The sequence below is a fragment of the Prionailurus viverrinus genome, chromosome A2 (genome assembly GCF_022837055.1).
Source record: "Prionailurus viverrinus isolate Anna chromosome A2, UM_Priviv_1.0, whole genome shotgun sequence".
NCBI lineage: Eukaryota > Metazoa > Chordata > Mammalia > Carnivora > Felidae > Prionailurus > Prionailurus viverrinus.
In genome coordinates this window covers 132,972,825-132,999,620 of record NC_062562.1, presented here as the reverse complement: position 1 = coordinate 132,999,620, position 26,796 = coordinate 132,972,825, and the positions used below count along the sequence as shown (strand labels likewise).

The 26,796-nt window shown below is 35.5% G+C and overlaps 1 protein-coding gene across 1 annotated transcript in view; it reads left to right on the top strand.

Moving 5' to 3' along the window:
- Positions 1-7,592: 7,592 nt before the first annotated feature.
- PPP1R3A (protein phosphatase 1 regulatory subunit 3A) overlaps positions 7,593-26,796 on the top strand; it is a 37,420-nt gene continuing 18,216 nt past the window's right edge. Inside the window, exon 1 of the mRNA XM_047837338.1 lies at positions 7,593-8,380. Within this exon, the coding sequence (XP_047693294.1) occupies positions 7,593-8,380 (788 nt within the window). The remainder of the gene's footprint in view (positions 8,381-26,796) is intronic.

Genomic DNA, 26,796 nt, shown 5'->3' with positions numbered 1-26,796 from the left:
TCTATAAAGAACTTATCAAACTCAACACCCAAAAAACAAATAATCCAGTGAAGAAACTGGCAAAAGACATGAATGGACACTTCTCCAAAGAAGACATCCAGATGGCCAACTGACACATGAAAAAATGCTCCACATCACTCATCATCAGGGAAATACAAATCAAAACCACAATGAGATACCACCTCACACTTGTCAGAATGGCTAACATTAGCAACTCAGGCAACAACAGATCTTGGTGAGGATCCAGAGAAAGAGGATCTCTTTTGCACTGCTGGTGGGAATGCAAGCTGGTGCAGCCACTCCGGAAAACAGTATGGAGGTTCCTCAAAAAATTAAAAATAGAACTACCCTGCAACACAGCAATTGCACTACTAGGTATTTATCCAAGGGATATAGGTGTGCTGTTTCAAAAGGGCACATGCACCCCAATGTTTATAGCAGCACTATCAACAATAGGCAAAGTACGGAAAGAGCCCAAATGTCCATTGATGGATGAATGGATAAAGAAGTGGTATATATATATATACAATGGAGTATTACTCAGCGACCAAAAATAATGAAATCTTGCCATTCATAGCTACATGGATGGAACGAGAGGGTATTATGCTAAGCGAAATCAGTCAGAGAGGGACAAATACCATATGATTTCACCCATATGAGGACTTTAAGATACAAAACAGATGAACATAAGGGAAGGGAAGCAAAAATAATATAACAACAGGGAGGGGGACAAAACATAAGAGAACAATAGAGAACAATCTCTCTTAAGTATGGAGAACAAACAAAGGGTTTCTGGAGGGGTTGTGGGAGAGGGGTGGGCTAAATGGGTAAGGGGTATTAAGGAATCCACTCCTGAAATCATTGTTGCACTATATGTTAACTAACTTGGATGTAAATTAAAAAAGTAAAAAAATAAATAAATAAAAAATTTTTAAAAAGTAACCCTGGGGTGGGGTTACTAATATAAATTAGGTTGTGGCACAAAATGACAAAGATCTTTTTCTTAAAATTTTTAAAAGTGAGATGTTCTGCCTTATGATGCAGTGAGTTTGCAATCACTAAATTTATCTAAGGTAAAGATAGAAACATTCCTATTAATAAATCTTAAAAGGGAGTCTTTAAAGGGTGGAGGTGGACAGAATGACTTCCAAGGAACTTTCTTACTCTAGGAGACATAATTTTAACCTTATCATGAACAAACACAAGCTCCTGAATGTGTTCTACCAAATAAATTTCCAAACACTGGTCATCAACGAGCAAATCATTTAAACTTTCAAGCTGATTCCACCTGAAAGAACATGTATTTCTCAGTTCCTCGTATTTTTGACAACTCTTTTGTTATATGATTTAAAAATATATATGACTAAACTACTGGTTAAGCAAGAGATTATGTCCAGATTTTTTTTTTATTCTTAAGAAAAATCTAAAATAATCCCAAACAGTTGACTACTCTATTGGTAAAAGATGATGTGCCAAGGGAAAATTTTAAATGATGCTAAATATATCTATTCACTGTACCAGGAGTGCCTTATGAAAAATTGAGCAAGTTCTATTTATTTCTCCCCTAAATAAATTAGATATGCATAATGTGTGTATGTGTTCACATAAACATCATCATGCATTTTTCATATTATATAGCAAAGAGATTTTTATAATGGGTCCTGATTCAATTTGTGCTCAACTTTAGGTGCATGAAAGGGACAGACTGGTACATATTCTACTTTTAATTTACAGGACTGCCTCCTCCTGACTGTCAAGTCATTTGTAGATCCCAATAATTCTTAAATATTTGGTTCAGAGACCCAGGAAGTAAATTTGGTATAGTCAACACAGTAAAATGGAGACACGCACAAATTTAACATATACTTGCAGAGAATTTTCAGATCCTTTGTTTTCCATCCACTTACCCTGCAACGTCAATAGATCACAGGTTTCAAGCTCCTAGCCTGGTAAACTAATATGTGCAGTAGAGGCAACTAAGTAATGCTGACAATGTTGCTGACTTTGTTAGAATGTTAAACACTATTAGGCATTGTACCCTGCATGGCAAATTCAGTTTAAGATTCTTTAAGCTGTTACCGAAGCATTAACTATTTATCCTCATCCAAAACTGTGCCAAGCACTGTATAAAGTGAATATATATCTTTAGAACTTCAGGAGAAACTCCTGGTTGATGCTACATTTTTGGCTATATTAAGTGACTCAAATGGGAGAAGAGCCATAAAGGTCAATTAATAATTTACTGAGAAATTATTAAGTTATACTGGTCTTTGAGAAATTTATGATCTATTTCTCTTCTAGGGCTAATACTGGATTCACCCCCACCCCGAGTTAAGAATCCAGTTGACCACTTAGATTTTGATGTTTTTATATGTAAAATGAAGGGGTTGATGCTTGATTGCTTCGCAACCTTAGAACTGTAGATTTTTTTTAAAGTTGTATTTCTATGTCTTTATTTCAATCAAAGGAGTTTAAAGAACATTATTTAATCCATATAAAATAAGCACTTGGTGCTTGAATATTATACTAGTTTTTCTTTTGTAAATTAAGCTAAGGAATGAGGATGCTGCCTTTGGTGGCAAACTCTTTTCCTGTAACATGATCAATTACCTACACTGAATCATTCATCTCTCCATGGGATAAATGACACATACCTTTAAAAATTTATCTTCACCTGGCAAAGTTTCCACTTTCTGCTGATTTATCTGCGTGTCCTCTGTTGGTAGATGTGCACATTTGCAGAGGATTTTTTCCAGTAATTGGCATCTGATGAGCCAATCTGTGTCTCAAACTATGTTTGAAGTAGTGTCCTTTAACTAATAGTCTTTTAAAATACCAAGTATCAATATTAGTTCTAAAAAGATCATATAATTCATTTTTATAACTTAGATCAGTAATTCCCAAATAGGAGTATAGCTGAGTCTCCGAGGGAGAGAGAGGACAGTGTAAGATATTATATTTACCCAAAGCAGCAAAGGTTAAAAAAGGTTGAGTGACTCTGTCATGAAGAAAAATTATCTGGACACTCTGGAGATCTTTCATCAAATGGAAAAAAGAAAGTTCACAAAAGTTAATTGATTTTAAAAAATAAACTGGATCTAGAACAAATGAATTTTAATGACTATTTTTCAAAAAATGATTACTTTGTTAATTCTGAATTGTAAGGCTAAAAGTTGGTGTATGTATGGGATAATATGGAGAACACCAGACAGAAAGCAAGAAAGAGCTGGGTTCAAGTTCCAGCTCGGTTACTAAATGATGGGGCTTTCACTATTCAGGCTTCCATTTTCCTTTATGAAAGTGAAGTGACTAGCCTACATGATTTCTAAATGCCTTAAAATTCTGCTACTCTGTAACTGTACTAAATTTTTATGCCTTTTTTAAAATAAAACTATTGTATAGATTCTATGTCAAAAACAAAAACAAAAACACCTAATACTTGAGGGATGATAGCTATGATTCTTTCTAACCAGAATACAAGTCCTTGTCTCTCTGGCCCACAGACTCACAGATCATGTACCTTAACCGATCTATACTGGAATCACTTGTGCAGTATCATCAACCTGGAAGCTCTTATTCAGTAGACCTAATGGTGCACCTGAACCTGTGTCATCTGAACACCTCTCAGTGATGCTTGGTTGAAAATCACTCTTCCATGTCCTCTTTTGACAAAATGTCTCTTGAGTTTAAGTTGCAAAGATTTATGACAACAAGGGAAACAGATACAAAGTTATAATCTCAGAAAAGAGGGTTTCTTTCTTTGCCATCTGTGGATAAACTCAATATTTCTTATTTATGACCCTCACCGGATCAGAGTTTACAGATGTTAGATATTTGAGTATTTTGCTGTGACAACAAATTATCAGGGAATAAGAATTCAGTTGGCATTGAGATAGACTATGTATAAGGCAAGAGGTACACACATACATATTTTAAATTATATATGCTTAAATATAGTGCATAAGCACATAATGATAACTTAAAAATAAACTTTTAATCTCTGATACCTTTGTCCCTCCAGCTCCATTTGGCACTTTTTTCACCCTTCTCTACCCAGCTTCTTTGCACCAGGAGACTGACCTGAATGAACTGTAATTGTCCCCAAAGCCTCTGTCTGGCCAATGCGTAATTCTGGTAGGACATCATACGAAAGGAGAAAAGTAAATTAAGTGTATTTTTGTTCCCAGATCTCTCCTGGAAAGGTCATATTTGGCTGGCTGTGTCCCTCAACCAAAGATCATGGTGCTCTTTGCTTTCAAGCTCTGATGATTACCCCTTTCCTCATCCACTGAGGGAAGGTAACCAACGCTGAGGCAACTGGCTCCCAGTTTGTTGCACTAGCCCTGTGGCTTTTCTGCATTTACACTTTATAAATAGATCCTTGTAAATAAACCCTCCTGGAATTATCTTATTTTGAGCATGACATTGATTTCCCACTTACTGGGATCCTGACTGATACAGATGTTAAAGGTGACTTTGAGAATCTTTGATGAATACGAAGTGGAATATGTGAAAACTCGAGCTGTAGTTTGTTTTTAAAAAAAGGTATGCCTGTACAGTTGAAGAACAGGATGGTAAAAGTCATGTTAAAATTGAGGTAGTAGTGAATATGAGAAAATGGGACGTTGGTTTGACCTAGGATATTAAAAAGAAGCAAGGCGATGTGAATTTTAACTGAATACAAATACGAAATCACAAGGCTGAAACCGGTAGTGTTTCTGTACCTGCTCCAGAGACACCTGATCTGTGATTAACAGAATACTATGGGCAAGCTGGAAGGAGTTCCTAGAAGAGTAACAATATGATAAAAAAGTGCTGGAGGACTGACATGTGAGAAGAGATTGAAAGGATGAAATCACTGGGCTTTAGCTAAGTGACTAAGGAGCAACATTCAACTGTCTCCAATCTTGTGAAGGTTATAGTCTCCTAAAGAGAGGCAGTGATTACTACAGATCAAGGGAATAGTGCTCTGTGTAAAGAGAAACTTAAGAAGGGAAAAGTTTACCTCAAATAACAAGACCATTTTCTAACGTAGAGCTATTTTGTGTCTTATAAAACTATGTTACAGAGTTAAGTGTTGTTACATATTATAGTCTTTGAAAAAGACAAAATCAAACAAATTACAAATTATTACTTAATATTCTATATGTAGGTTCTCTATAATCTATTATCTATTGATGTATCTTAGAAATCAGCCTTCCATAGCATATTTAGAAATAAAAATAATGCTGCTATTATTACAGTAAGTTCTGTGCTAGACATTTAACACACAGCTCATTTAATCGTTAACATTGCATAACAGTTATAGAAAATGAGGGTTAGAAAATTTGAGCAAAATTCTGAGCGTTGCCCAGCTACTAAGTGGCAGAGCCCGAATACAACCCATGGGTCTTTATCTCTGTCTCTGCTTATCATCCTTCAATAGCTAAGTTACTTCTGTATATTATTGTATCTATAAATTTTCATTCTTCTATTGTTTACATGACTGTAAGGATTATTGACTAATTCTTTAAATTATTCTGTTACTATTTTCCTTGAATACCTAGTGATATATTTAGGTAACTTGGATTATGTCTACTCAAAGTTTATAGTCATGAACTTTGCAAAGGATAGCCATTTCCATAGCCATTTTCCATTCTTGCACAATCCGTGAGGTTACCACTCCTTCTTGTTTTATGGGTGAGGTAAGGCCCAAATAACTTAATTTCCTTATTCTAGATCCTACTCATTTTTAATTAAAAAAATAATTTCCTGAACCACTATTTTATGCAATTCAAATTGTCCAATAAGTTATAATATACTTACAAAGCTATGATATTAAAGAAATGCTATTGGACAGCCCACCTTTTTTAATTAATCACCTCTCACAATTTAATTAATTGAGGGGCACCTGGGTGGCTCAGTCAGTTGAGCATCTGACTCTTGGTTTCAACTCAGGTCATGATATCATGGTTAGTGAGTTCGAGCCCCACATCTAGCTCCATGCAAACAACAGGGAGCCTGCCTGGGATTCTCTCTCCCTCTCTTTCTGCCCCTCCCCTGCTCTCTCTGTCTCTCAAAACAGATAAGCTGAAAATATATTTTTTTTAGTTTTTAATTTAATTCATTGAGTCAAAGAGATAGTGAAAGATCTTGCTCATGGCTAAAATTTCAAAGAGTACAGAAGAAGACTATCAAGTCAAGAATCTCCTCTACCCTACAACCCTCAACCTCTATGATCAGAGATAACCACTGCTAACAATGTCTTCTGTGTCTTTCCAGGAATTTTCTGTGCAAATATCTGTACACACTTTCTTTTCTCACTTAGCTATTTATCTTGGTTATCTTTCTGTATCAATATATAAAGAGCTACTGTAGCCTTTTAATGACTACAAAACATTTTATTGTATGGGTGTCCCAGTATTTAGTTTCTTATTGATGGATATTTGGACAGTTTCTAGAGTTTTAAAATAATCAGTTCTGTTATGAATACACACACACACACACACACACACACACATTTATCTTTGTATACTTAGGTTGTACTGATAAGGCAATTTCTAGCTGGAACATTCCAGGGCCAAAGCTTATGTATATTTAATTTTTTTAATAGGTATTTACCTGATTGTCATCCCCAAAGTGGGTTTTACATGAACACAAAAATTCAGTGGTCTAAAAAGGCTGCTCACATTTTAAAACTCACATCAAACTCCAAGATTTCATGGTATTAACTTCTGCTCTGTGGGCATGAAATGGCAATTTGCCAAAGATGAACATTTTATTCTACATAAATATTTCACTCCTGGGCCAGGCTTACCATTGCTCATATATATTTTCAAGTCAATAACATATTACTTGTGTGTATTTTTCCATAGCTTAATTAAAAGAAACTCATTAATGTTTAAAATAACGGATTTGACTAATTATTTGTTCTAGGCCTTGGCTTAGGCCATTTCCCCCACCTGGAAAATCCACTTCACTCCAACCCTGCATGTCTATATCCTACCTACCCTTCATGCTTTATTTCAAATGATGCCTTCTCCATCTAAATCATGTTTCCTGAGAACTCCCAGCACCTCTATTTAACCCTTTTATAGTTCACATTTTACACTCACTGTAAGGCCCTTTTAAATAGTAGCTACCATTATTATTAGGCACTGGATTTTTCCAGTTCTACAAATGTTCTTATTTTCTTCCGTCTGCCCTTGTCTGCTCCAATAGATTGATTTAGCTCAAACTACATATTAGTATTGTGGTTGTTTTTATTTTTAAGATCAACTGGTTATAACAATTTTTAATTGTAAAGCTTCAGATTTTTCAACACAGTAAAAAATGATTTAAAATGTCTTTTTGGAACTCAGCTCATAAACAAATGCAACTTTAAAAACTGCAAGTTAAATCTGAAACATACTGGTGAGAGTAACATGGATGCTATCATATTAAAGGCCTTTGGAGGCGAGCTAGCATAGTTTACACGCCATTGGACCTATTTATAGAGCTGACTCCTTTCTGCAATGTCAACTGTAACATTATACTTATTTTAAGCCTCAGTATCTCAAATATCAGCCTCTACTAGTTGTACAGTTCTCTCTTATTTGATAACAGAGAGCCCAATGGAGTCTTCTGAAGAACCTAGTCAGATTAGCAAAGATAACTTTTTAGAAGTTCCTAATTTGTCTGATTCTCTTTCTGAAGATGAAGAAGTTAAAGCTACCTTCAAACCTGGTTTCTCCCCTCAACCTAGTAGACGAGGTTCTGATTCTTCTGAAGATATGTACCTGGGCACTCCGTCTTCAGGTACAAGAAGAGTTTCATTCGCTGACACCTTTGGATTCAATCTTGTGTCTGTCAAAGAATTTGATTGCTGGGATTTACCGAGTGTTTCAACCAGTTTTGACTTAAGGAAGGACATTTTCCACACAGAAGAATATGTTTTATCTCCACTCTTTGAGTTGCCTTCTTCAAAAGAAGATCTTATGCAGCAACTTCAAGTACAGAAAGCAATACTGGAGTCAACTGAGTATCCTCCTGGGTCTACGAGTATGAAGGGCATTATTCGAGTTTTGAATATTTCTTTTGAGAAGTTAGTATATGTGAGAATGTCCTTGGATGACTGGCAGACACATTATGACATTTTAGCAGAATATGTCCCAAATTCATGTGATGGTGAAACTGATCAGTTCTCCTTTAAGATTTTATTGGTTCCCCCTTACCAAAAAGATGGCAGTAAAGTTGAGTTTTGTATACGTTACGAAACTTCTGTTGGTACGTTTTGGTCAAATAATAATGGCACAAATTATATACTGATTTGTCAAAAGAAAGAACAAGAGCTGGAGCCTGTAAAACCACGGGAAGACGTTCCTAATAGACAAATAAAAGGCTGCTTAAAGGTAAAATCAAGGTAAGGATATATCTTACATTCATTACTCTTCATAATCTTAGAGTATTTTATGTCATTCTTCATTTCATGTGTTATAAGAAATAGCCATTCTGTTTAAAAATATACTGCTCATTATATAGAAAACAACGGTGCTAGGCTTTAACAATGTCAGTGCTATTCAAATAAAAGCACTGTGTTATCTGTCCTCCAAATGCAAGGAAAAATATGGGTATAATATAATAAATGGAGGAGCAGGGGAGTACAATGTGCATATTGCCCGCCTAATGACTTACAAATTGTTAAATTCAACCATGGAATGTAGATTCTTAACATGTAAAGCTTCTTTTTGACATGTATAGTATATTTACTTTCAGTGGCTTTTAAATGTCTATGCCATACTTCAAAATGAGAATTTCTGATTCTCACAAAACAGTGTTTCAATATGCTCTTAGTTCTCAGAAATTTGTAGGCTTCCCTCCAAACTTTTTAATGACTGATTGAGTCATATAGGGGTGTTTGGAGTGATACGTGTTAAGTAAATCCTAACAGTGATGACTTTAACGTCAAACTAAGAGAAAGACAAAAGTATATGAGTTATGTATGAATAATTATAAACAAATATAACATTATAGAACACAAAGTAGCATAAGTTAGTAAAAGCAAATGGAGCAGAATTAAAAAAAAATGACCCAAATAGAAATAAGGAGATTCAGCTTTATAGATCAGAGATTTGGGATGTGACTCCTCATTAGTAACCCTGCTCTCCTGTTAATATGAAAAAATAAAGAAAACTGCATTCAGCTGTCTCCACTGTAGAGTTGGCTAATTTCCATGACACTAGGTTAGTAGATAAAACATCCAGGAGGAGATAGATCCCTTCTGATCCTCCAAGTGTCTCAGTGGGAAAGTCGACATTGCTCCACAAGTCACAGGCAAATGTTTGATTGTCCTTTGGGTGGTCCATCCTAACTGTTACTAGACCTAAAGATTCTCACAATTGCACCAGAAATAGTGTAATTTGAAGAGGGAACTGTATTAGGAATCAAGACACTGAGATTCCAAGTGGAATTTAATAAAAAATATAAGGAATAACGTTGGAAAAATTTTAACCTCTTTATGCTTTAATGTCTTGATTATATGATAGTAAATAATAACACTAAATGTGTTAGTCTAACACATTGATGAACTAAATATAACATAGGTGGAAGCAATTCAATCATATAAAATATTTCTATTTTCATTATCCTTTAAAGTCATTTGAAAGATTGGCTTACTCCACTTTGAGAATTTTGCCAACTTTCTCAGTCCAAATAAAACTTTCTCAGATTTTAACTGATGCTGTTAAGAGAATAATATAACCATAATCTCTACATGTGCTAAAATAATAACTTAGATGTTTATGAAATTACTTGGCAACATGTTACCTATATAGACAAAATAAGTTCAACACTATTTAACAAAGTAATTTATATACACAAACATGCACATTGAATACTTTACAATATCTATTAAACGTGCTGCAACTTGCTCTCTCTGTTAGTGAAAAGCAAAATTTAGAAAGGTCACAACCTTATTGTCAACATGCTAATAGAAGAAGCAGTGTTTAAGTCCAAGGTATTTTCTGAAGTTTAAGATGCAGCTTTAAAAATACAAGCAGTGAACTATGGTATAGATAGAGGATTCTTTTGATAGACAAACCTTGACTTGAGACCAAGAACAAAAAAGGGCAACTGATAGGTCTAATCTTCTACACCAGTTATGATATTATTGGAACTTCTCCTAGTCTAAGATATGTATAACTATATACATCCATACACACATTTGTATTCAGAACAGTAATCATTGGATTCATAGCGGACACCATTCAAGTTTTAATATTGCTTTGGGGAAAAACCTGAGAAGAACTAAACCACAAAATGGTCTAAAGGCCTGTAAAGTTTCCTAATGAGTTTTAAAAATGGAAAAAATCTCTCTCCTTCAAAACCACAAATACATTTTCTGCACTTCTATAACTTAAAAATGACCAACATAATTCAAACCACATTTTGAAAAAAGCATTTGCCTCTGGAGGAGGCCTTTTGTGCTGAGTTTCAGTCCAACATGAATTTTTACATCTGATTTATATACCACTCAAAATGGAGTGTATAAAGGAAATCCTGACAGATCCTTAGAACAGCATGTGCCGTAATAGAATATTTATACAGCTTTTCCATGATATAATTTATATGCAATGGGGTTTCAAATATTCCTAAAACTCACACAAGAGAGCATTATCAAATTTCTAAATGAATATTGCAGTTGGATTTCATTGTGAAGAATTTAGTTAGGGAAAAAGAGCACACCTTATTAGTGTTATTTTGCAAAACGTGTAGTTGGCTAAAATAAAAGTGAACTAATACTTATTTGATCAAAAAATTATAGCTTCTAAAATATCCTCCTCCCTTCAAAGAGTTATGGAATCTAGGTAGGTTTTTGTTGTTGTTGTTGTTGTTTTTAGTGTTTCCACACTTCCTCCATAGCTTAATTTGGAGGTCACTTCTTCCATAGGATAAATACAGAAGAGAAATTTATGTGGATTTTTGTTCCATACATGCAAACAATTGATAATACTGTGTTATATAACTCAGAGTTAAAGGGAAAATAAACTGTCCTGATGCAGACAGTAACATCTAGCTCGAATTCTTTTTAAAACCAAAGTTAATTTCCTATCAGGGTCCTGGAGATTGTATCTTCTGAAAGTGTCAATAATTCCTTCTAATAAATACAGAATGAACTGTGGGAACACATTTAGTGAGGTAGGATTTCTATTATGTCAATCACCCTAGGCACTATGCTTTTCCTGTGGAGATTTTTTTCAGGTCAGAGTCTGAAAATCTCTACATTGATATGGCTGTCTATTTGATGTTTGTTAATCTATCCACTTTGACAGAAAGAAATATCTAGAGGGAGAGGAAAGCAGAGTTTGTAACTCTCAGGCATGTGACTGAGAGTGACCCAAAGGTATTTAATTGCACGGAAAGTCATGCATCATGAGATACTTGATAAGTGTCACCACATATATGGCACAGGTGTATGTGTTAGCAAACAAACTAAGCAGATTTCTGATCTGCATTCCTTGGGATTTATTTCAAAATAAATGACCAAAAGAAATGAATGACATTGATACAAATTACATTAAATTTACAGAGATAAATAAGCGAAAAATAGCATGCATAAGCAGTTAAAATTACGGGCTTCAGAGTTAAAAATATCTGGCTTTGAGTCCAAGCTCTACCATGCTGGCTGTGTGACTTTGGGCAAGTTTGGTTTCTTCATCTGTTAATTGGGAATAACAGTAGTACTACTATCTTCTAGGGGTTGAGATTTCTGTGGCATGATACATATTAACTTCTATGGCACAGTGTCTGGCCATGGTAAGTTTTCAGTAAATGTTAACCAGCACAAAAAAAGACAAGGCTAACTTTAGCTTTAGGTGGATCTCAAAAACCCTAGAAAGGCTCAACCTGCCCCAAAGTCTTGATACCAAGACTCTCCTTTCAGGGTTCCCAACTTTTCAGCTTTGGAGAGCCATTCCTTTGTCTGTTGCAGGATTTTAATCAATAAACAAAACTAATTCAATTGCAAATTTTCGTGAGAAATGTGTCACCTTATATCTGAAACACCCTGAAACTGGGTTTCTTAATGAGTATTAAAATTTCCACATTTACTAGATGACAAAATGGAGGAACAGAAAGGAAGGGGTAAAAAAAAAGGCATGAATTTCAGCATTGAACAGACATGCATATTAATCCCAGTAAAATATATAGTTAGTAGCTAGGTGATTGTGGACATATTACTTTACTTCTCAGCGCCTCAGTTTATTCATCTGTAAAATAGGGGTAATGATGCCTGATATTGTGATGATTCAATTACCATAAAATTGGATACTTTTAAGGCTTCTAGTAGAGTGCTGGCCACATACAGAGTAGTCATCAAAAGCGAAGCATATTCGCCATGATTATCAAATCTTGTTCAGCTAATTTCCTGATTCTTGGACTTGCATGATTTCTCTAGACCTCATAGTCTACCTTGTTCAGGTTCCAAAACTCATTCAACAAGTGTTTATTAAGGACCTGTGTGTTGTCAGACACCAGTATCCATGAGAAAAACATGGCTGTAAACATGACTCTGAGATGAGGAGAGGCCCCAAAGAAAAGGCCTCCCAGGGGCTGAGAGAAGAGAAAGGGAAAGAGAGAGACCATCAGCTCTGATTCTTTGGGTATATGATGGGATAAAAAATAAAGTAAGAACCATTTACATTATGTTTCATGTTTTCTAGAATATGTGATCTATAGCTGATCTTGTGCAAGGGCTAGAGGAGTGACCTTTTTGTTCCCCCACCAGCTGCTAAATGTATGTTCCCAACTGTTGGGTACACAGACTGACTTCATCTGGTTTTCTATTTTATTAAGTGAACCCAATTTATTATTTTAAGTAAAGAAATGGCATGATATAGGTGTTGGATGGTATTTATAACTTGGCCAGGTGAATGCAAATAAATTCCTGAAAGATTTCAATGCCAAAGGAGAAAATTGATCAGTCTTCAATTTTTGTACCCGAGAATAGAATAAGGCACATTCAAGAAGGGAAAAGAGAGAAATATTTTCTAAAGCATGATTTTAAGATTACAGAGAGTTTACCTTTCAGGGTGGTATAAAATCGTCAAAATGAAGCCAAGAAAAGCATTGGAAAATGGAGCATAAGATATGGTAATGTTGCATGTTCCAGTCAGGCCCATTGGATCGTGAGACTTCCTTAATTTACACTTACAGTATAATCTGGGATCCTGGAAATAGTCCAAAGAGGTGTAAATAGCCCCATGGGGCCTTTAGGACTTAATGTATTCCATAACTAACTTGTTGTGAGTCCGTACTAATTGTGGAAGCCAGGTCTGGTTAAAGGGGGGGAGGGGACCCTGGCAAGGCCATATGGAAACATAAAACGCAGCTGCACAGGACCTGTCAAGAGGACCGTTTAGAAGCTGCCAGCTGGTTGACAGCAAGGAGCCAAGTAGCTTAGTTTCCTTGGAGATCTACCAGGGCTTTGTGGCTTCCTGGTTTTGTATAAACCCATAGCCCTAGAAGCCTAGACTCCATGGAGTAGTTTTGGAGCCTTTTCTGAGAGAAGAAGAACATGAGAGTCTCATCATTCAAGGTGTTTCCGAAGCTCTGGTTGAAGGAAATCACTATGGATCCCGTTTCTTACATGGATCCTCTGGATCTCCATGAGACTTTACTTCCCACCCAAAGCCCATCTGCAAGTCTACACAAATTCTTATAGGGCCCAAGCATTCTGAGCCAACAAAGCTCCAAGAAGAAAAAAATGGTTATAATTTGGGACATTTAGTTTTCCACCTTCTTCCAATTTTGCTGCCTGTAGCTCTTGTCCCTCTTCTAAGTTTTTACCCCAACACCCCAACAGAAATAACATAGGGGAAGTGACCTCAGGAGCAGACACCTGAAGTGGGCCCGACTCCTTAGTGCCCTGGCAGACGTAAAAGGTCTTCTATGCTCTGACACTTCACTTTGAAACCATGCCTGAAACTTTTACACACACACACACACACACACACACACACACACACTTCTCTTCCTTAAATGCAGACACATCTAGGATGGCAGGGACTATCTTTATCTTACACCTGATTAAAGTCAGCTGCACAAGGGGGCTTTAAGTGTGGATTGAAACAATGGAAATGGATAATTTTAGGGCAGAGAGCATTATGGGATACAAGGCAAGTTTGTGTACGGAGTTGTAGTAAAGGCTCCATAGAGGCAAGAGGACTCGGGAGGGTCTGGACTGTATGTGTGTATTGAAGGGAAAAGGTGGATTCCATAAACAATGAGGCCTAATGGAAACAGCATACCATTTAAAGTCGGGCAGATTTGAGCTGTCAGTATAACTAATTACTAACTGTGCAAACTTGGATAAATTATATTTTTCATCCTTTTCACTAAGGCCAAAATAGGGATAATAATTTCTACTTGGCAGAGGTGCTATGAGAAATACATGAGTTAACATATACAAGCATCTGTCTCAGTTGCTGATACTTTATATGCACTCAAAATGGCATTGGTGATAAATTCCACTTTTTTAAGTTTATTTATTTGTTTTGAGAGAGATGCAGAGAAAGTGAGTGGGGGAGGGATAACAGAGAGAGGGTTAGAGGATCTGAAGCAGGATTTGTGCTGCAGACAGCCTGATGCAGGGCTTGAACTCATGAACCTCAAGATCACGACCTAAGCTGCAGTTGGACACTTAACTGACTGACCCACCCAGGCGCCCTGATAAATTCCACTTTTATAAATCTTGTATATGGCTAGTTCTATGCTCAGGATTAATGGAGGCATGCTTTTCTTTCTTATAATAATTTCTGCTGCCAGGACCCAGGCTAATACAAAGAGTTTCAAATTTAGTTGTATTATAGATTCAATAAGCTTTTGGTCACCAATCAGGGACACTGATATTGATGCCACTGCTGCTATGAGGAAAATTATTTCCAAATTCCAGCAATTTCTGGGTTACAAAAAAAAATCTGGATTGCCTGTTCATAAGTTGAACACTACTTACAAAAAACTACAGCGTGTTTCTTTTTAAGGTAGTTCTTAAAATAGTTCTTTTGGACTAAATAAATAAGTTACCTGCACACGACTTCACCTTATCACTTTATACCTCTGAATAGAAGATGAAATTGAATTTTATGTAGTTCTTTTCCTCTAAGAAAATATATTATATACCATTGCATTTCAGTCATTTCTTTGTTTTAAAGCATTCTCAGTACCTTACCACTATATAAAAAAGAAAAAATCTCCTCAGGACATATGTCTCGGATCTTTTCAGGCTTTTATTCTGCTTCTCTAATAGTTTTACTTGGGTAAATGCCATGGTAGTGTTATTATCTATTATATAAGTAATAACTGGTTTTGAAAGCTTAATCATATCACCCTGCTGTTTAAAGATTTTATGACAAAATAGAAATTGCTAGATTGCAATGCTATATGGCATTGTTTAGTGACAGAGACCAACTGTACATGAAACAAACCTGTCTCAGGAAATTTTGCTACTCCCTCCCCCTCAAGTGAAAGGGTCTGAAAATGGGGTGTGTTGCAAATAAGTACCATTTACGTCACAAATAGAAATGGGATTCAAACTGTCATAAGACAATGACTGTCCTATGTGTGGTTGTGGATTTGAATTTTATTTACCCCTTTTGAAATCTGTAGTAGTAAAAAAGACAAAATATCCCCCAATTCAGATTTGTAAAGCATGCCAAATAGTAGGCCCTTTTCTTAATTATGTGAAACAGATTTTATAGCCCATTTAACATTGATGGTATTCTGATTTGTTTTACAGATTTAAGCTATGATACAAATCAAATAGACTATAACTTCCTAAGTAAAACCCCAAGCTTATTTTCATTCTTAAAAATTACTGTGGATGTCCATACACAATTACAAATCACATAGAAATGTGTAGGTAAATTTCAGCTTCATAAGCCATGTGTGAAATGAAACTGGGAACAATACTCACGTTTTACTAATATCTCCCTTTGAGGATTAATACAGCTGATTTTATAATGTACTGTCATATGTTAAATCTTTTGGGTATTTACCAATAGAAGCATTGCACAGATTTTGAAAATCACATTCAGGTGCAATAGAAAATATAATCTTCACATATATTCTAAGTAGGTCTCTATTGTGTTTGGTGTAAATAAAGTTATAATCATTGTTTCCAATGTTAAAACACACTTGATTTCTGAGTAATTTTCAACAAGTTGTATTGTTTTAGAAAAGACCGCTTAATTCTTTTGCTTTCAGGCAGACTTATGCCAAAAACTACTCGGGCCGAATGGTTATATATTCTCTTATTAATCATCTACCGGGAAATTGTGCTCTTCAGTAATGTATTCTATCAGGAATTCCTTGTCTTTTATGTCCCATTCATATTGTTCTATGTCTTTAATCTTGCCATTTGTTTCCTCGGTTTCTGTGACTGATTTCTATTTTCTTTGTCAAGTAACCTAACAACTTTAGATTGTTACCCTGCAGGCCTAACTAGTAAACTAATAAACTAGTTTGTAGTATTCTAATGCAAAAATCAAAGAAGAAAAAAAACCTCCTCACCAACTAGATTTTCTGAAGGAGTGAATGGTATCACTATTACAAGGATGGCACTGTGGGCACTAACATTTCAGGTGCGGCAGGGAACAGAAGGCTGCTAAACAGCTCTCCCAATCCTGCCATTAGTAGCTTTGAGTTGAGTTCTGGAGTGATTATTATTATCACTGTACTTCCTATGGGAGTCACAGAAGAGAAAGATACTTAATTTACAAAATTACAAAGTTAGAGGTATTTCAGAAGATTACTCAGTGTATTTCTCAATTCTACCTAAAAAGATAGCTGTTAGAATCTTAGACAAATAATGAATAATTTAGAATAGCTATGTACACTATTTTATAGATATCTAATATTTTAATAAAATTTCACTCAAGAATATAACTGTATAAGACAATGAAAAGAAATTTTGAATAGGTTTATAAAAATCAAATGTAGTCTAAGCCAGCTGAAATTTAAATTGTTAAGTGTATCCTTTTGTAGAAAGGTTAATACAATGTCTACAAGCAGAATTCATCTGAATAGATGTTAAATTTCTTGACTGTGTGTGTGTGTGTGTGTGCTATTTGCTTTAATGAATATATGCAGAGGACTGGGAAAGCTAATCCAGTTCATAATTTATTTAGTAAATTGAACATAGGGAGCAGTAGAAGTAATACTGTCCATCTATATTCGAATTATTCTTGACTCAATTCCTTTTTGTGGAAAAATATACGCACACGTATCTGTTTTTATGGGCTTTTTACTTAAACCTTATCTTGTTTGTGTATATGTGTGTGTAATACATAAACACATTCTTCAGATAGATCATATGTTTGCTAATCGTGTGCATATTTTCTGTATTAGTAATATCTCATTTAAAGCTAACTTTGGCAAACAAAGTTGAATTTTTAGATAATGCTCGTTATATGGACATTCAAGACATTTGTTTACCATTCTCATTAAACTCATGTAGTTCAAATAGGATCCCTTTTGCCCTTATATTGCTTTGGGGTTTTGTTTGTGTGTTTGCTTGTTTTAAGTTTAAGAGAGAAAAAGAGAGCAAGGAAGGGGCAGGGAGGGAGGGAGAGAGGGAGAGAGCGGGAGAGAGCGGGGGGGGGGGGGTTGAGAGAGAGAGAGAGAGAGAGAGAATATCCCAAGCAGGCTCCTCACCATGAGCGCAGAGCCTAACTTGGCACTCAGTCTCATGAATGGTAAGATCATGACCTAAGCCAACTGAGCCACCCAGCTGCCCCTTGCCCTTATATTTCTTTGCTATTCTTCCTTTAAATGACAGTATTTCTGGCCATATTCTTTCATGGAGTAGTTGCTTCTAGGGTACAAAAGGAAACAGCTTTCCTTAAATGAAAGGATTGCTGTTTACCATGTTTGTATCTGATGTAATTTATTTAGAGACAGAAAAATTAACATTTAACGGAAGACTTATTGCTTATCATATATTTGTATGTCTGGAAGGAAGAGGACTTCTGTCATAGGGCTCTCGGCATCTGTTTAGTCAGAATGTTTACAAAGGTGGCATTTACAGTGGTGGCCTTTTCCTGTACTTAAAGAAAAACTCATGTGTGTATCATCTTCCCAACTGGACTGCAAGTTCCTTGAGGCCAGGAATGATATGTTTGTCTAAGCGTTATTCCTCACTGTAACTAATAAAAGTATTTGCATATAAAAAGCTCTTAAAGATATCTATTAAAGGCAACTGGTTTTCTCATTGATAACCCTGAGGCCTAGTAAAATCCAAAAGCAGCTTCTGAATAATTGAAGAATGAATTATGCTTGTTATGGTTTAATGATGAGTACGTTTATTGTTTTCACAATCTTTAAAACTCAGATGCCTTCTGGACATCTCCATCTGGATATCCAGGTGGCAAATTAATTCCCTTGATGTCTCACACCAAAGTTACATTACTCCTTAAATCATAACTCTTCTTCCTTTATTTTATATTTTGTTTAAAATAATAGACAACATCCCTGCCACGCATATAAAAAACTTAATAAAAGACAACATCCCTGCCATGCAAATAAAAAACATAAGAACTGATTTCTCTTTTGCTGGTTCCTATTGATTCTATATCCATATTATATTTTATGGCCATGAGGTAATGATTGTGCATTTGATCAAAAATAAAAATTACTTTAAAAATTAAGAATAGAATATATAAAGACTATAAATACATATTATAAAAAACAACAGATGAAAAGCAAATTTGTCTCTGCAGTAACTTTCTCAACAATTGAGAAATAAATTAATATGGTCTACTATGGGATTGTCTACTATGATGGTCTTTTTTTCTATCCCGAGTCTTCCCGAGTCTTCCCAAGACCTGATTCATGGAGTCACCATAATATTACTTTGAAGTAATGTCAAATAATCTTATCTCAAATGAAATAAATATTCATTGGTTGGCCTATGACTTTCTTTATACCACAGTCCAGACCAGTGGGACCAGAGCCAGAAAAATTTAACAGGCTGAGTAATGAAAGACCAAAGGCAGATATTGTATGTCTACTGATCAGAATTGGGTCATTCATTCTTTTTTCTTGCCAGGGCTAGGACCGAAGCCAATACTCAGATTAGTGCTACTGTTGCTCGTGTGCTGCTCCCTCAGCCTGACACCTGTGGATTCTGGGCCTGCCTCCTGTCCTGTTAGCTTTTCTTTATTTTATTGTCTTCCCTTGCCTGGGCCTTTTGCCTCTCCTGGATGCCTCCTGTGTACCTAAAGCTCAACTGTACTAAGTTGTTTGGCACTTTCAGCTCTGTCTTGGGATTGCAATCTTGGTCTTCCCCTACATGAAATCAAAAACCAAAAATATTTAAGGGGACTAATGCAATGCATCTAAATGTTTAACCTTAAACCTACAAAGGTAGTGTGATGGATCTGCTACACTCTATATAATACTATTTACTTTTTTTTGGATATAACTTTAGATTTAAAGAAAAGTTACAGGAAGAATAGGAAGACTTCCCATATTCCTGTATGCAGATGTTTTGAAACTATATAACACAGGGGCCCATTTGCATTGATTCTTATAGGCAAGAGCTTTAACTTTTGAAAACTTTAAGCAATGGAAAGTTTCTAGTTTATACCTAATTGCTGATTTTGCAGAACATAAAATACCTTGAAAATACTTGCTGAAAATGTTAACAAGCTCAAAGTGAAATAGTACTGTCATCATCAGACAGTATAAAGTTTTAATTAAATTTTTTTAAACATTAAAAATTAGAGTTTTGTGACAGTAATATTTGTGAAACAAACATCTTAGGAAACTAGCATAAATAATTATATATTTTTATGGCAAAAATACTAATATGCTCCCCCTACAATGACACAGTAATTAGTTCTTATATCATCACCCTCCACTGACACCCCATAGTTTTCATTAAGAGTTTTACTATAATTTTCCTAATATTTTAAAAGAACTTTATTGTATAAAACCTAAAGTCTTGACCCAAAGTGAAAATGTATTATTGAGGGAGGGAACGCATGGCATTTGTAAATAGTTCTTATGTTATAAGAAGTTTTTAAGTGAAGTTAGGTAGAAATTAAAGTTTTATTATTTAAACTTGTTGTTTCCCAATTAACTTTTAAAAAATTTTTATTTATTTATTTCGAGAGACAAAGAATCTCTAGTAGGCTCCAGGCTCAGCACAGAGTCCAACGGGGAGCTCCATCTCACAACTGCAAGATCATGACTCAAGCCGATATCAACAGTCTCGTACTTAACAGAGGCCGCCACCCAGGTGCCCCCAGTTAACTTTCAAAGTACAGGTGGAGATGGGTTCCCACTGAAAATGTTATTTGTGAGACTGAATTAAACATTTTCTGGGTAAGGCATCGTTGTTGAGAAAGTTGGGGGGGTATTTTTTTAGTACAGTCCAATATAATGGTCTGTGATGAATTGTAACCTCTAAGGAAATTAATTTTTTGAAACCCCTTTCAAAATTATGTTGGCATGATTATAAATGTCAATTGTGTGCATGTGTGTGTGTGTGTGTGTGTGTATGTGGGTGTGTGTTTCTCTAATTCCTAGGGAATTCCTTGGCCAGTTATGGTAATTTTTGATGAAATTCCTTTCATTCTTTTAATTTTGTACCTAAGGATCTGTAACATTAGTTAGAACTTGGCTACAAAATGAGGCGGGACTTTCATATCACGTATGGACTATATCACACTGACAACTTTAATTCTATGATATTAATATTATGATATTACTACTTTAATAAGTTACCATGTCCTTTCATTTAGAAATTTCGAATTATATAAGCTTAAAGAATATATGTTTTAAATCTATCACATTTCTATAGTGATATAAAGTTATCTCCCATTAGAACACTTTTATACATTGTAGTCAGCAATACCACTTCATTTCATATAAGAAATTGGGCAAAAGGGATCTATTTGATCAAGTCCAGAAAATATTTAAGAGAAGTCAGGTTTGTGATTTAAGCTCTCTAATCTGCTGTGGCTCTGAACCAAAATGCCTCAAGCAGCCACTTATTCATAAAGAAATAAGAGGGTTCTTGTTTTATGTAGAACACTTCTAGGTAGCTTCTATCTTCAAGCATGGATTTGGTTAAGGGATAATATTTATATACCTGAAGAGTTAGCTATCAACATAGTATGTGCCAAATGGAATGACGTACTCAGAGAAAATCAATGGAGACACGGAGCAATAGGTATTCGAGAAAGGGCTGTACTTGTAGGCTGCCCTCATTAGGAAGGGCATCTCAGAGGAATTGAGCTTGACGTTGAAACGGTAAACCCCGGTAGGTGGAGGAGGAGCAGGAGAGCATTTACATAGAGTAAAAAATATTTGTGGAAAAGACAGTGCGAAGGACAACGGGAGGATTTTGTTGGTCAATCAGACTGCCTAGAATGGATAGAATTGTGAAAGTCAAACTTGAAAAACAAAGTTGAAAATGAACCGTGCCCTCTTGCTAGGCTGAACATCTGAACTTTAGTCTCTCTATTCAAAGATAAAGTAGTATTTCAATTATATTAATTCAGAAAGTATTCAGAATAAATAAATGAAAAGTATGAACTGGGTTGCTAACTGTATGAAATGATATTGATTTAATTGTAAATGTTGAGCATAATTGCCCTCATGTTTTTCTCCTAACACGTTTCTACTAATCGTGTTTTATGGAAGATCCCTTACTGCCTTGAAAAACTTCTTATGGCATTTATGAACACCATTTCACTTCTGTTTGTGTTTTGGGTGTCTCATGGTTTAAAATCTTTTTTATGTTATTAACCATTTTTTTTTACTGTGTCTTTACCATTTTTACTATTGGAATGGTTAAATATAGGTTTTATTCCTTTCTCGTTATCAATGTTAGTTGTTTCATTTTGCTATAGGTCATCCTTAATATAAAAAGCAGATATGTATGATGGCACACGTTTTTAGATATTTCTAAACCTATTTCATGGTCATGCCTGGGGAAATTTTCTTTTTATAATTAGTTGATCCAAATTCTTCCTTTAAAATCTAAGGGTTATGTTTTAACTGAGTGAGAAAGATTAGTCCAGGCGTCTCAATGTTTATCCTTGTGGTTGGGCATATGGAAATTACCCTAGTATGGTCCCTTCTATAACACCAGTGACCTCAAGATTGACAGAGTATGAGTTTTGGTTAACTTGAAAGAAAAAAAATCAGAATATCAGTAGCAAAGGTCTTACTGTGCTCTTCAGCTTGTGCATGGATAGAGAATAAACAAACAAAAGACACGAGTGACTGGAGAAATCAATCAAGGGTCTTCATACATTCAACAAGTGTTATTGAGCACATAATACACGTGCCAGATACTATTCGAAACGGCAAGGATACATTAGTGAAAAAATGACGGTCTCTTTCCTTGGTTAGCTTACATTCTAATAGAGGGAAAACTAATAAGTAATTAACATAACGAATAAGTAAGTTATGTTAGAAGGTGGCAAATGCAGCTGAGAATATAAAACGCAAAGCGGCATAAGAAGAATTAGTAAAGACGGCACATCACTGAGGAAATCACAACTGATCAGAGACTTGAAGAGAGTTAGTCATGAAGAAATCTGGGGGAACAGAGTCCCACGCTGAACGAAGCAGCTGGGGCAATATTTGAAGCGATTTTAAGTGATGGACCTTTCCCTTTTGTCTACTTATGTCTCCTATAGACCCTTGGGCATATTTTCCACAGGACCAGTCACTACCTCATCACAGGGTCCGTGACTGAAAGGAGAGCGTGCAGTAAAGAGAAAACAGTTTCTCTTTGACACCATACCTTTCTAGGATCCCTTTCTCCTTTTCCTGGCTGCTGTCTGGCTGCCCAGATTCTCATATCTTATCTTTCAAAGGTCCATCTTTTCCACTGAAGGACCAAGTTGCAGCTTTGTTTTAGTGAAGATGGAGTTGTGTTATAGTGAATCTAAACAAAGAGGAAATTTAACACTGGAGTTATTTGAATTTAAAAGCACTAAATAATTGTACCTATCATTTTTACTTTCGCATATTTTGTTTATCCTGATTATAGACTACTAGTATCATATATATATAGTATTGTACAAACTTGCATAATAAGTTTATATAAAATGAGACATGTGAAAAGAATTTTTTTCATAAAATCAACACCATACATATACAAACAAAGCAAACCATTGCGAAATGCCGATTCTCAAAGACAGCAAGTATAATCTTCTAAGTGCCTTCACTTGTGTATCATATCAGGAAAAAAGAAGACCAGAATATACCTGGTTGTGGCATTTTTACATGAAACATGAAGCTATTAGCATTATCCACAAACTTACATTTAAACTATGAAATTGAAAGTTCTGCCTTTTTCAACACTGTTTTGCTAGTCTGGGTCTAAAATTTTACAAACACTATCAGTTTTATAATAGCAATATGGTTCTTAGTGTAGAAATTATGAATGTTTCTTACCCTAAACAACATGTAGTTTTCCTTTCAGTTAAAAAAAAAATAAGTAAATTTAGATTCACTGAAGTATGGATGGGCAATCTCCATGATGAATGAAAATTAATTGTTTTATAGACATAACAGTAGCAGAAATACAACCTGTGTAAAATTTATATTAATGCTAGCATATTTGATTATATGTTCCGTCTCCTCTTTCCACCCCACGAAAACTCCAAGTATTTTTACTGAAGGAATCAATTTCACAGTAACCATACCTTCCCAGAGCAGCCAGTGTAGCAGTGTAAACCAGGGTTTCTCAAGTGTGGCTGCACATAGGAAAGGGGGGAAAAGGGCACCCATAAGTAGGCCCCATGACAAAGACGAATTGCACTTGTCAGGGGCTGGGCTCAGGCACAGGTATTTTTAAAAAGCTCCCCAGGTGTTTCTGTTATGCCCCAGGATTAAGAATAACTGGTATAATCTGAAGACATAAACACAGGTGTTCTGAGTTAACTTTCTAAAAAAAATTGCAATTCATTTGGTCTCAGTATCCACTAATAGAGTTTAAACGAAAAGAAAGTAAATCTAAACGAAGTAACACTTTTACAGGTATGGCACGTGAGAGAGTTAAGTAATAGTAGCAATGTTAAAGATAAAGTTAATTACCATTTAGAATGAAGTAAATTTTAGAAGTTTTCTTTTAAAAGTTTGTCTTTTTGAGAATTGTGTATTTTATAAATCAGAAAATCAAGCTTTTAAAAAGTGTCTGTAATCAGATTGCAGGATCTCCTCTTCCTCCAGTCTGATCTCTCTTTGCAAACCCATGTATCTACACAGCCAGCTCCCTCCCTTCTTTCAGTTTGGGTTAGTGCTCCTAGTATTTTTTTCTGTAGGACCCCAGGCTTCCCCAGTCGTGAATGGTACAATTGTGATTTTTAAACTGCTGGTTTTATTTATCTTTCTTTACACTGTAAACTTTATGAAGGCAGAGTTTGTTTAATCTTGGCTTGTGTTTGTGGTTTAACTTCTAGTATAATGTCTAGCAAATATTAAATATCTGTCCATCGAAAACACACTGAGTTGTGTCTGACATTCTGAATTAGCATGATGTCCAATAGATGGACTGAGTCCTTCAAACCCACTTGGTAGTATGATTCTTCAGAGTATTGACTCCAGAATCTTCCTCTGCCTTGTTGAAAGTGTGGCCGAGATACCACCTTTGGCAATGTGGCTGCATCTCAGCAGAATTTGGCTCTTGCACCCGACTCCTTCAGCAATCCCAGTCTGTGGCCCAACTTCTTTAGTCACCTGCTCCTTGCCTTTTGACTCATATCAGGTTCTCAACTAGTCCTTCCAAGCACCATATTGCTCTTGTACTAATCTTCAACCATAGTCTATCTTATTGAGCCCTTCTCACTTCATCTTCTTAGGATTTCCTAGTAATAAACTTTGCTCTATTTAATCAGGGATCCAAAGACCTTCAACCGGGAGAGTCATCTTGGCACTGATGAACTCCTCCATGCTTACTCTATCTCTTCTAATGGTAGGCTCCAGACAAAATAACATGATGTTTGTACTGTGAGCTTCCTAAATCAGTTGGACTTGTTTCCTTAAATCTACATATTCATTTGGATCATTTCTGTATCTGTTTACAACTACTTCAGTCTAGAACCTAGGTAGGACCAATGACTGTTGGATGTTTTCTAGCATTTGGTATTGAAATTAGCATTAGTGAGAATGTGAAGTATAATTAGCTGCTTGTGATAATTATATTAATAAATATTATTTATATTAAAAATAATATTTTTCCCTAAAGAGATTTAATCAAATAAAGTCTATATAGGAACTCTCCAAGGTAGCAAAGACTTTAGGGCTAATAAAAATTACAGCCATCATCCAAATTAAAAACTTTTGCACTTCAAAAGACACAGTCAAGAAAGTGAAAGGGCAACACACATAATGGGAGAAAATACAAATTGTATAACTAGTAAGTGAGTTACATGCAGAAGAATTCTTACAACTCAATAATAAAAAGAAAACTCAATTTTAAAATAAACTAAGGGGTGCCAGGATGGCTCAGTCAGTTGAGCGACCAACTCTTGGTCTCAGTTCAGATCATGACCTCATGGTTTGTGGGATTGAGCCCCATTGTGCAGAGCCTGCTTGGAATTCTCTCTCTCTCTCTCTCTCTCTCTCTCTCGCTGTCCTCCCCTCTCTCTGCCCTTCCCTCATTTGCACGCTCTCTCTCTCCCAAAATAAATAAATAAATTTTAGAAATTAAATAAAATAAAATGAAATAAGCATTTGAATAGATATTTCTCCAAAGAAGCTATTTTAATGACCAATAAGCACATAACACAGTAGACAACTAATTAATCATTAGGGACATGCAAATCAAAACCACAGTGAGGTATTGCTTCACACCCACTAGAATGATTATGATGGATAAGAGATAATAACAAGTGCTGGCAAGGACATAGATTAAAACCCTCATGCACTCACTAACGGTGGGATTATAAAATAGAACGGCCACTTTAAAGGAAAATAATATGACAGTTTCTCAATATGTGAAACATGGAATTATCACAAGCCCAGCAATTTCACACCTAGGTTTCTTCCAAGGGAAATGAAAACATATGCCCACGCAGATACGTAAATGTTCATAGAAGTACTGTCCACAGGAGCCAAAAGATGGAACAACCCAAATGCACGACAACTGGTGAATGGATAAACCAAGTGTGGTGTATCTACATAGTGGAATACTATTAAACAACAAAAAGAAAGGAAGAACGGATACAGGCTACAACACTGAGGAGCCTCAAAACATGATGCGCTGTGAAAGAAGCCAGACACGAAAGAACACATACTGCATAAATGTGTTTGTATGAAATGCCCAGATTAGGCAAATATATAGAGACAGGAAGATTAGTACTCCAGGGCTGGGGGTGGGGAATGAAGAGTGATTCTAAGGGACATGAACTTTCTTTCTGGGGTGCTGGAAATGTTTTAAGATTAGGTTTTTGTGATGGCACAACTCCATCATATACTAAATATACTAAAATGTACTGAAAATATACTAAATATACTAAAAATTACTGAATTGTACACTTAAAGTGGGTGAGTTTATATACACATTATACTTCTATAAGCTGTTAGCTTAAAAAAATTACTGATTTTGTATGGAAAAAAATTACTGATTTTGTATGGAAATATGAATTTCATGATAAACAGACTTCTGTAGACCCACTGCAGAGTTTAGGGTTTATGGAATTTAGAAATAGAGTCTGTTTCTCCTGAAATGTAGTAGAGAAGCTATTGTATTTTAGACAAGGCTAGAGTAATAAAGTGCAAGAAAATGAATATGGGTAGTATACAAAGTCCCACATGAAA